The 13,046-nt window shown below is 29.0% G+C and overlaps 1 protein-coding gene across 1 annotated transcript; it reads right to left on the reverse strand.

Moving 5' to 3' along the window:
- Positions 1-5,089: 5,089 nt before the first annotated feature.
- On the reverse strand, positions 5,090-11,195 carry LOC114385483. Its single transcript, XM_028345588.1, has 3 exons — positions 11,033-11,195; positions 8,191-8,691; positions 5,090-5,924 (listed from the first exon to the last, which is right to left on the reverse strand). The coding sequence occupies exons 1-3, from the start codon at positions 11,103-11,105 to the stop codon at positions 5,398-5,400; spliced, it is 1,101 nt and encodes a 366-aa protein (XP_028201389.1). The 5' UTR covers positions 11,106-11,195; the 3' UTR covers positions 5,090-5,397.
- Between the last annotated feature and the right edge of the window lie 1,851 nt (positions 11,196-13,046).

Raw genomic sequence — 13,046 nt, forward strand, 5'->3', positions numbered from 1 at the left:
GATTGAGAATGGGGATTGACATTTTTTTTTTTTAATTTTGGCTTGTTTTAGTTCAAGAGAAGATGGTAACTAAAATTGTGGATCTTTGTTCATACACAGTTATAAAGCCAATTGAAGCAACGAGAGCTGCTATGGCAAGTGCTATTCTATCCAACCACCACGCTTATTTACTTGGATAACACTCATGCAAAGTAAGCAATATTTTTTGGTTTAGAAAATTTCTTTTGTTAGACAAGTGGCCTCAGATATCTTAAGAATGAGGGTTGAATTAAGATATCACAAACTTTTTAAGATTAAAAATTCTATTTTGATTTTAACCCAAATCTCAAGATTCCTTTCAAAATGAATTCCTAAAGAATTATGCAAAATTAATATTACTGAATAGAAGCAATAAGGAATAATAAATAAAGGAGTTTAAGAGAAGAGAAAATGCAAACTCAGATTTATACTGGTTCGGCCGCACCCTTATGCCTACGTCCAGTCCTCAAGCAACCTGCTTGAGAGTTCCACTATCTTGCAAAAGCCCTTTACAAGTTCTGAACCACACAAGGACAACCCTTCCTTTATGTTCAGATTACTTTACAACAAGAGATCCTTGGTCTCTTAATCCCTTTTTAGAAATAAGATGAAGAGAAGAAGAAATCTTTCTTGAAAGAGATAGATTGAACAATTGAGCACTCAAATAATTCCTTATTGAATTGCAAGTGTATTGGCCAAGGAATTTTTAAGAGGATAAGATGATTTTGCTTTTTTAGAGGATAAGACCTTTTTGTTCTGAAAAACTCTCAGCAAATTCGTGTTCCAAGTCACATATAAATAGACCTTTGATGACCATGTAAAAACCACTTGAACAGATGTGACCCTTGGAAATCATTTTCTGAAAATCTCCTCTGGTAATCGATTACAAGACTTGTGTAATCGATTACAGGCTTTAAAATTTGAATCAAAACGTTCAGTAACTGCTGGTAATCGATTACCATCCATATGTAATCGATTACACAATGTAAAATTTGAATTTAAATTTCTAATGGTTGTTATAAATCATTTTGTCCACTGGTAATCGATTATATCCTCTGGGTAATCGATTACCAGAGAGTAAATCTCTTGAAAAAGACATTTTTGCTTAAATTTCTTGGCCAAACCTCTTGTTGTTTCAATTTGGAATTCCCTCCCTAAATCACTAGAGATCTTCTTGATGATGTATCTTGAATCTCTTGGATTTTTGTCTTGATCTTAACTTGAGAAGCGCATGTTCATATGGCATCAAAACATCATGATCATATGACATCATCAAAACATCAAAGTCAAAGTCTTTGCTTCTACATCTTTTAGACTTGCTCTCATAGTGATCTTGATGCCACACAATAGTTTACATTTTACATTTTCTACAAGATTTTGACAATTTCTGCTTCTTGTGAGAAAAAAAAAAAGAACTTAGTTTATAGTGCCAAATTGTGTATTGTGAATTTGCTCTTTGTTTGCAAACATATATAACCTTTTCATTGTGTATATTGGTTGGTGAGTAGAAATGCTTCCTATTACAAAGCCTTCAATGATCACAACAGAACATTTTATTTGTTTTTACTGCACTACATGATTACCCCATGCGATGTTAATTAAGAAATTGGGCATGAAAATAGTTTCATGCCTTTAATTATATATCCAGTTTTTTGCTTCCTGTTTACTTTATATTTCTCCTTCCTGCTAACATATGCATTACTGAAAACTTTGGTTTTTTTAGGCACTTGGTGTTCCAGTGGATAGGCTTGTCCAGGCAGCTGATTTCGCACGTTGTCTTTTCCTTTTCCTGTTTGCCTACAATTCAATATACTTCTTGGCATTTGAAGTTTTACTTTTATCTATCTTACTGAAGAAAGTTTCAGAGGACTAATTTTATTACCTGTTTCAAATCAAAATAGTAAAGTGAATTGATTTTATTTCTTTGAAATCTAGTTTATCTATTTTTTTAGGCTAGACAACTCTCGAAAACCATAGGAGGTGGAATGAGACAGATTGGCCTCCTATGTGCCGCTACATTTGTTGCATTTCAGGAAAATGTTGGGAGGCTGGAAAGTGATCACAAGAAAGCTAGACTTTAGGCTGGTAAATGTCACAGTTTTAAACAATTCCATGTGGAGTCCTAGTCTATTTGAGGAATTATAATTTTTTAAAACTCAAATCTTTTTCTTTTCCATGGTGAGTATTTACAATTTAGTGTAGTGTAAATTATTTACAACAGTGAAATTGCATTATTTCTCTGATTATTTCTATTTTGAACATTACTCTATCTTTATTACATTGTTATCTTAGTTCTTGACTTCCTGTCCCAATATTGAGCCTACAATACCAAGTGTACACATAAGACATTCTAGTCAATTATTTATTTTTTTAAAAAAAAATTATAAGATGGCTCTTTAAAAAACTATCTACATTCTAAGATAGATTTTCTAAAAATTGTCTTAGAATCTTCAATTTTTTAATTTATTTTTTAAAAATCTAAAACTGTTTTTCTAAAAATAGTCTTAAAATCCTCAATTTTTAATTTTTTAAGAAAAAAAAAACATTTTTAAGATGGATTCTGAAGGAAAGTCATCTTGAAAAGCGACATATAAAGATGATTGAAAAACCGTCTGAAAAGTGAACACTTTCCACAATAGTGGCTTCAAAGACAGCTCGACAATTGTTGTGAAATATACTCGAACACTTTTTTTCTAGTAGTGGAAAAGGTGAGTAAATTATAATTACTACCTTCTAAGAAATAAGAATGGTTGAGAGATTCTCTCTCGTAGTTTATGTTTTCTTGTTTTCTCTTACTTTGGTTTAAGGGTGTAAATTGTAGTAAGAATTTCACAACACATTTTCTTTCCAAATCAAAAATAATAATTCAAGTTATTGGCAAGTGCACTCCTGGCGCAATAGATTGATATTGTTTTTGTAATTTGCACAGATGGAAATAATGTGTTGAGGTCATGCTCCCATCTTACAATTGCATAATTTAGTAGATTTATGAATTAAAATGTTTTAGTTTTTTTTCTTACTTTATTTTGTGTTGTTCTTGATTACTTTATTTGTTTCTTTCCTTGATTATTGATTTTTCAAGAGATCAAGAGTTTGATGTGGAAAAAGCTAACAAAAAAATTAAATGATATTTTTAATTTTTTTTATTCTAAAAAAAGTCATTTTAAGATGATTTTCTAAAAAATCATCTTAGAAAGTTTACATTCTAAGATGAATTTTTGGATAAACTATTTTAGAATCCCCAATTTTTAATTTTTTTAAAAAATAGATATTCTAAGACGGTTCTTTGAAAAACCGTCTTAGAATTCTCAACTTTTAATTTATTTTTTTAAAAAAAGACATTCTAAGACGGTTATTTAAAAATCTGTCTTAAAAGTCTTATATTCTAAGATGATTTTTGGGAAAATCATCTTAGAATTCTCAATTTTTGATTTTTTTTTCATTAAAAAAATATTCTAAGATGATTTTTTAAAAAATTATCTTTTTGAGAAAATCGTCTTAGAATCCTCAATCAATTTTAAAAAAAAAAAAACATTCTAAGACTATTTCGGACAAAACCTTCTTACAAATTGTATCCTTTTAAGACTGTTTGAAAACCATCTTAGAAAGTTAAGTCTTAACTTTCCAAGACAGTGGAAAGTAATGTTAATTGGTATCTCATTCGTACAAATTGTACACTTCTAAGACGGTTTAAAACTATCATAAAAAGCCTCTCAGAAATTGCGGTAAAAAGTATTTTTTTAGTAATGTTAGTTGGTATCTCATTCGTCCAGAATTCTTTCACATGTTGAAAGTAGTCCTCTATTGGAAAACCACCTTATGGTGCATTTAATTAGTAGTGAGGAAAAAGGAGATTGGAAATATTGGGTCAGAACCTCTTCAGGAATGTTTGGTAGAATTGGGTGAGCTAATGTTGATGAAGTACCAACTATTGAAGGCTAAGAAATTGGTTGAGTTAAGGGTATTGGATGTTGTCCAGCATTGATAGTAGTCAAAATAGGTTCATGTAAAGACTAAAATGTTAGTCGAAGTTAAAAGAAGTATTTATGAAACAACAAAATAATACTTACATGTTGATGTTTGTTTGAGGCAAGTTTAATTCTATTTCCTCGCCTTGAAGAGGGAGTTGATTTATGAAAATAGCAGCTGACTTAGGTTTTTTCAAATTAATATCACTCAAAATATTTTGATACCCGAATATGGTAAGCTGACATGATGAAGTTGATATTGCCAAGTTGTTGTCGAAATACAATGATAGGAATAAGGCTAATAAATTCAAAGTTATTTTGAATAATTTTAAATTTATTATCATTGAACAATTATGATTTCGCAGAAGTGGAGTAAATTGAAGTCAATTGAAGCCTTCGCTCATCATGGATCCAAAACACAATGAATGTCCAACAAAATGGTTAGGATCAAGGTTTCAGAGATATGATAGGATTAACTGAGCGTGACTTGAAGATAGGAGTAAAAATCAAAGCAAAGAGGATATAGTTGAAGATAAGATTAGCCGAATTATGTGTAAATTAACTGAATTGATAGTTGAATAGTCAATGACTAAATGTGGACAAACACAATTCTAGGTAGTTATATTTTATATTCTTGTATAAATGTGCTTGAAAACTCATCAAACCAACCAATCAATATAATTATGTTTTTTCGACTATTTTTCTTTTAGTTTGTTTATTTTCCTACTCGTTATTTTTAAATTCATTTATCTTTATGTCTCTTTTATCTCTAAATTCTATAACAATTCACTTCAATCAACTATTTTTGAAGTAACTCAAGAACTCATTACACTTGAGAGACATTTTTTCTTTCGGCTCCCAAATCACTTGATCATGGATTCAAATTTTGAAATATGTGTTGGAGTAAGAGTCATCTGAATTGCATTTGGCTAGCCTATCTATTCATCGAAAACAAAATGTAAATTTTTTTCAAAAACTTTCGAATTAACTAAGCTAATTAGCAAACTTAACTCTAGTTAAAAAATTTCCACATTATAATTTAACATCAACAACGACGACGACAAATTGACAATTAATTAAAGTAAAACATTTTTTATAGCATAAAAGCAAAGTTGTGAATAATCTATATTTGTTTCGCACCATTTATTCAAAGTACATGAAAGGAGTTATAGAAACACGCCACCGTATATATACTATACGTCTATAGATGATACTTGTTATACACACTTATTTTTTTCATATTTAAATGAAATCAAACTCGTTACCTCTCAAGCCTCTAAAGAAAAAAAATAGAAAATAAGAAGCATTCTTAATTATTCTCCTAACTATATATAAAATCAAAGGCTCAGAACCCATATATATAATACTTTGATTCATTAGCCTCACACCCTAGCAAGCCCAAATTCCCTCATCATGGTTTACGCAGGCTCACCAACTTGACATCATCAATCACAGGCCCACAGAGTGAAGAAAAGTCATCACTTCTCATGGTGTAGAATGTGCTAAGGAACATGATTCTTGTTCTAGGGGTAACAGCCACAAACTTGAGTGCTGCACGTTTGAACCCTCCTTTGCCTTTGGACTCATAGGGCACCTTGATGGTGTCTTTTCCTGCAAAGGCTTCCACAATCATGGACCCTTCACATGAGTTGCTTGCATCCCCAACAGAGAATGAGAGCACATAGGTTTTGCCAGGGATGGTTCTAGCCACTTGGGCAATGGCACTCTCTTTGCCTGCTATTAGCTCCACTGCTCTCTTGCCTTGAGGTACTGAGAAGTGGCCTGAGTCTATGTACTTCACTGCCTTTAGGGACTCCACCATCCACCCTGGGAGGGGAGAGTGGTCATCCTCAATGTTTGGGGGGATGATCACTCCCCAAGATGAGTTGGGGAACACATAGGGTCCTTCTTCAAATCCACCATTCTTTAGTATGTTCTCTGTGGAATGTGAGAAGAAATGTCAATTAAGAGATGTATATAGAAGAAACCACTAATATGAAGATTAAATTTAGAGAAAATAGTATCTAAAAGATGTGTTTTTGAAGATATAAGATAGATCAGATAGTTAAGGACAAAAGGAAAAAAGTCTCAGATTCAATTCTTTCTCTAACAAAGAAACTAATATTTGCCGATACAAAAAAGTATTTAAATAAGACAAGATAGGCATACAAATCATCATGTTTGTGCTCCCTGAATATATGTTCTATCTTCAATGACTCATTGAGGAGCGAGAAATGTTTAAGTTATCTATTTTCATTCTTTAGAGTAATATTTTTGACAATGTAAAGAAAGAAATGACATTTTTCAGTATTTAAAAAAATAAATAAATAAATTGGTAAGAAATATTTTTATGAAAACATGAGAATATGATATTTTTTTGTTTTGGGATATTTTGTCTTGATTATATATATATATATATATATATATATGTTGAGTTAAGCTTGAAACAAAAACATACTGAATGTATATAATTTGTCAGTTAAATTAGTTCGAACATTTAAGATGCAAGAACTAATATGAGGGAATAAATTTCACATTCAAGAAATTATAAAGCATAATTTCTATCATTCATGCGCTGATATAGTTGACTCTATCTTCTAAATTATTTACTCGTCAATTTAATATAGTGAAGTGGCTAAGAAATTCTGAATTGTTAAAAGCTAGTCATAAGGTGTGGTACTACATTGTGCATAAATTAATAGTCACCTAACTGAAGAAATAAAGTGGATAGTATTCATTGCTTGTCGTGGTCCCATATAATTTCTCACACACATATATATAGTCACACTCATTTAGTTTTCTCTAGCATTATTTTATTCCATTTTTAGCGGAGCAATGTTCTGTGAAATCAGAACCCTTTTCTTCACCTAGGCAAGTAATGAATAGTTTATCTGAATTTGAATTTAAGCTGCCTTTTGTACTAGCTCCAATAGAAGCTTTAGAGGGATAGGATGCATAATTATGCATTTCATAACTATGATCGTTACATCCCACCTACCTAGATAATATGGCGAACTATAAAATAATAAGTATAACAAAAGTAGATATTCTTAAGAAAAAAAATCTTAAAAAAGTAATAATATTACTTTTTACAAAAGAAAAAAAATGAAATTTAACAAAAGTAGGTTTTTTTTTATAAAAAAAAACTGACCTCCATCTCATCTTAAAATAAATTGTATAAATCAATTATTATAGGACTATATGAAATAAAATCTCTTACTATATAAGGACAGAACATCTTCAGTTTTATTTTTGAAATTTAATATTAAAGTAACTTTTAAGTAAACAAAGAAGAAGAAGACAGACACAGCCTTAAGATAATTCTAGATCATATTAGATCGAGTAATCCAGTCTATATATCACAGAGTCATATAAATATTATTGTTGCATATATTTCAAAATAATATTTTTATTATTATTATAAATTAATTTAAATTACATATTGTAAAACGTTTTATAATTTTAACTACTAAAATGTTATAAATTAGTTATACATAATGGCGTGCAATTATTAATATCAACATTATATTGATTTATAAGCATGTCAGATTTGAACAAAACATAATGCAATGAAATTAAAAAATAAAAACTTAGCCGTAATTTTTTAAATTCTTTTAGTAATTTTTTACAATCGAAACTAATGTTCTACCTTAATTAATACTAATCAATACCAATCTTGAATTACAAACATCTGAATAACATATCTCTTTTTATTTTTATCTTTCTATTCCTCTTTTTTTCTCTCTTTTTATCTCTCTATATGTAAACACTTAAAGAATGTTCAAATATAAATTTTCTTACATGCATTACATAAGTGGAAACTCCAATTTTAATGGAAAAATAATCTAAAAACAAACAAACTAAGAAACTAACATATTAGTTTCGTGACTTTGTCTAATGAAATATCTACATCTAACAAATAAATTTAATTAGAAAACTATATCTAAGTTTTGTGACTTTGTCTAATAAGAAACATCTAAGTATATCGGCAAAAACCAACATATAAAACCAATTTATTCCAATACCTTAATTATTATACACAACTTTTTTTTTTGGTGAATTTAATTATACAACATTAAACTATTCTCAAAGTACCAAGACAAGTATGCGCTTGATTTCACTCCTAGCCAGTATTAATTAAAGAGAGAATAAACATACTTTAGTAAAAAATAAAGAAAGAGGAGGAGAGAAAGAATAAACTTACGGTTAGTAGCTCTAGGAGGGTAGAGAGTCCTGAGAGCAACCGAGTCAACAAGCGGGCCACACGCGGGATCCTCCTCTTTGCCAGGGTTATGAATCAACATCTCTACTGTCTCATTCTCCGCCTTGAACCCGAATGCAATCGGGTCCCAACCACTGCTGGTATACAAAGTCTGAATAGGAATGACGCCCCAGTCTGGAGTGACGGATATGTTGAGCCTCTCCTCCTGCGCGCAGGTGCGGGCCACCATGAAGGTGATGGAGTAGTACATGCCCTTGATCACCTTGATCCTCTGCTTGATGGAGGCCTCGTTCCCGAGGCGCACCGCGTAGGCCCCCTCGGGGACCACGAGCAGCATGTCGCCCTGCTTCTGGCCGGACTTTATGTACTCCACGAAGCCAGAGATCTCCCATTCTGGGATCGAGTGGCTGCCACCAATCACCACAGTTCCTTTCAGGGCGGAGGGCTTCGGACCCAGCTCGAAGTTGCCGTTTGCTACTAAGCCTGCATCAATTATTGTGAAATTAATATAGAGTATATATATTTAATTAAGTATTCCTCCGTCCAAGGTTAAGAAGTAATCTCTCGAAAAATACCACCGAGACTTATTTGAGAACTTAATCCTCCTCACATATATTTTTTTCGTACACACAAGTAAGGATTTCGAAGATCAAATTCACGAATCAGATTATTTATCATCTTAATTATGTTGAAAAATTTTATATTTATTATAAACTAATTAGCATTTATGATGAACATTCCTTTTCAATTAATTATTATGAAAATTAATAAAGTTATTATATATCACAGTTAATAAATATTAAATTAAATATTTAGATAACATTTGACATTTTTTGTAGGTCGATATATAGACTATTTAGAGTGTGTTAATAAAGAAAAATTGGACATTTGGATTGTCTTATGTAACTTATATGCAATAAAAATTAAATTATCAATATACACATTAAAAGTCTATATTAATAATAAAATATATTATATTAAAAATATTAGTGTGTAACACAATTTTTATCTTTTTTTATTGAGAGAAATTCACCTAGATTTAATGTAAATCTTCTTTCTGATTTGGTGGGCTCCATTCTTAAATTAGTAGAACTCATATAAATTTCAATTAATAAAAAAGTATGTTGAAAATAGAAATTATTACATGATTCAAAATTACATATTTATGTGATACAATCATAACAATCTAAAAAATAAAATAAAAATACATGAAAATTGGTTGAAATTATATAGTCCTTTGACTATTTAATAATTTCTTGTAAAAAATAAAATAAAAAGAGTATTGAGAAAACAATGCTAGTATATGTTTGCAAATATGTTGGATATACACAATTATCAGATAAATTCAAATCCAAGAATGAAAAAAAAAAAGTGAGGTAAAAGCAGCAAATTGTTGCTTCTCACTCAATGCACATCCAGCACAAAAAATGTGAAGCTAAACACACGGTCAAAGAATGCGTTACTGGTCTCTGTTGCTACATAATGTGTAATGTATTAAATAATACATATCAATTTTTATACCAACAAAACAATGTTAATATATATTCATAATATTTATAATAATACTCATTAAATAAGTATTATAATATCAGCAACAAATCTAATATCTAAATGTTCGTATATTTCTTTATATATATATATATATATATATATATATATATATATATATATATATATATATATATATATATATTTGATCTTATGCTAAGCTAATGGGGTGACCATTTTATTTGAGAGGACCACTTTTGTGAATTTACGAGAAAGACATTTTAGAACACAACTAAGTCCAATAATGCAAGTGCAATTTACTTTAGTGTCCAATACAATTACTACCAACTCTGTCCCAAAATCTCCCAGTTGCTAGCTAGTTATGATACAGTGACTTCAGAAAATATATCTCTGAAGTCATGTGGTGGTGCAGTCCACTACAACCTATGTGGTTGTCCACTAACGTCCCTAGTAACACACAGGGCCATGTGAATTCTCAGAGCAACATGCATGCATTATGCTTAGCCTAAACTGTGGGCCCCAGAACGAAATAAATTAAAGGAATTTATGACAGCCGTGCGACACTAAGGTCACCGTCATATAGGGCTAGGAACCCCAGCATAATTCAATGTGAAGGAAGAGAAGAGGCACATTAGCCAGAAAGATTATTAAGGGTGCATATCTTGCTTATAAATTATGTCCACATCAACGATATAATTTCAAAAAAAAAAAAAAACTAATGACAGAGAATAAATTCACCCCTTCGCATATTGTAATACCCAAATTTTAATTTATACGGAATACTACCTTTTGATTGATTACAACATGTACGGAGTGAAGCACATGACACATTAATGGTCAGTGTTAAATAGTTTGGTCAGAAAACTTTAGAACTCTATTATGCAAATGAATATTAACAAAAGGACGATCGAAATTATTGTTGGGAGGAAACAGTCCACCTATAATTATGACTACCAGCAAATTTTTTGGAGATATTTAAAAATTTCGATAGTCAACTGGAATACTCATTTGCAATAATATAAGTAAAAAAAAATAACAAAAAAGTGTTTTTTCGTTTGTTAGCTAAATGGGAAAGATGATGAACATTGAACTTAATTGTTGAAGTGTACCAAATCAGTTGGGTAGTTTTTTTTTTTTTAAAAAGGAAAATCAGTTGGATAGTATTTTTTACATAATGAGAGTAGCCTTAATACTTACATACAATGATGAGAACAAAATTTGAACCTAAAATAAATTACACAAATACACACTACTATATGTACATGTATGTGTGTATAGGCATTATTTATGAATATTGAATTTTTTATCTTCTTACCGTCAGTAATGGAGAAGGAGACATGAAAGGTGGCACAAAGGAGCACCGACAGAAACATGAACCTCCCCTTCATGTTGCTTGGGATGTGAAAATCTGCAAGTTTAGGATAATGACGTGAAAAGAGAAGAAGATGGAAGAAAGGAGAAAGAAAAAAGTATAGTGGAGCAGCGAAGAGAGGGGCTTGGCCTTATATGCATGCCTTGTTACCATATGAGACTTAAATTTGACGTAAAATGTCGAATATGCCATTGGATGTTTATCTTGAAGATCATTAGTGGTTTGACCGATTTGACCCTGCTTTTTGGGGGCATTGTAATATGATGCGAATCTTACTTCTTTGGGGATGTTTTCTGATAGAAAAAAAAAATCAAGTATGTTGGGGAAAACAATTAAAAAGAAAAAGAAAAAGAAATTAATTTAATTAAGATATCACATTTCACTTAAGATTTACTTTTTTATTATATAATTCTATAATAATTTTTTAGCCTTTAAAAAAAATCATTTTTTGAGCTTGCTTATAAAGCCTTTTTTATTACAACAAGTACGTAAAAGCCTTTTCACTCGCCTGCTTCGATGACATAAAACTATTAATTAAAAAAATATATGATAATTAACCCTAAAAAGTTTACTAGTAAAATACATATGCTATAATAATTAATATAAAACAAAAAAATATACTTCAAGCTTTTTTTTAAAAAAAATGAGATTAAAAGCCCCTTGTAAAAACTAAAAATCACAAGAAAATACGATAAAAGATACATCTACTAAAACAACTTAATATAAGAAAAAACATAATAAAAAAAACTCTTCATTTGACCTCCGGAGAATAATCATTATTTGCTAAAATCTTCAATGTGTTATTTAATCACTTGTATCTATTTAGTTCTGATAAAGAATCCCTATATATTGTTTGGCAAGCCATTAACCTAGCAAATTTTACCTCTCGATACTGTAAAAAAATGTTCATTTATAAATAAAATTATTTATTTGAAAAATTATAACAAAGGGGAGTCCAAGACATGCTTTTAATTTTGCATATATAGAATCTTGTTCAAGCATGACTTCTTTGTTTTAAAAACTTATAACATCACTTTATCTTTTAAATATTTTAAAAATCATTATATATATATATATATATATATATATATATATATATATATAAATATATAAATTTGATTACACTTTATATAATTCAAAGAACATGAAAATTAAGGACATTTTTAAAAAAAATATAATGAGGCTTATATAGTAGAAAAACAAGAATTTAATCTGATTTGGTCACATGATATATAGAAATATTATAATTTTGTTTTAGCGTTAATAAAATTTAAATCTTTCTTATACGACGGTGTTGATCACAAGTTAAAGTTTGAATAAAAATAGATATATGTAACTTGTCTAACTTAATGAACATTAGAGTGATAAAATATGTAATTTTACTTATTTGGTTAGAGGTTAAATAAAGTCAAAAAATAAAAAATTTCTTCCAAGGAGTTAAACTCATTATCTTTTATTTTAAAGAATAAATATTAAATTATTAAGAAACTTGATTTATTTAGTGAATTTTATAAGTATTATTTTTCATGTATCATTAGTCACGAGTTATTCATTTTTTTTCATTATAAAATTTGTAAATTAAAATAAAATATTTAGTATTTATATATATTTTATATTTAATTTCAAATTTATTTATTTTATTATAAAATTATATTTTAATATATATTAATAAAATATCATGGGCAAAAAATTTTCTTATTTTATTATAATTTTAAAAATTACACAAATTATATAGGTTATTTTAAAAAAATAATTTATGTAATTTATACAAATTATTAAATTAAAAATAATATATAAATAATCTAAAAAATAAAAAATTATCTTTTTTAATAATTAAAATAAAAATTTGTATTATTTATGTATAAAAATAAATTTACATATTTTAAATAACTTAGATATAATAATTTATATAAATAATTTACATATTAATTTATGGAATTTTATTTATTCATATAAT

Source organism: Glycine soja, chromosome 14 (genome assembly GCF_004193775.1).
Source record: "Glycine soja cultivar W05 chromosome 14, ASM419377v2, whole genome shotgun sequence".
In the NCBI taxonomy this organism is placed as follows: domain Eukaryota; kingdom Viridiplantae; phylum Streptophyta; class Magnoliopsida; order Fabales; family Fabaceae; genus Glycine; species Glycine soja.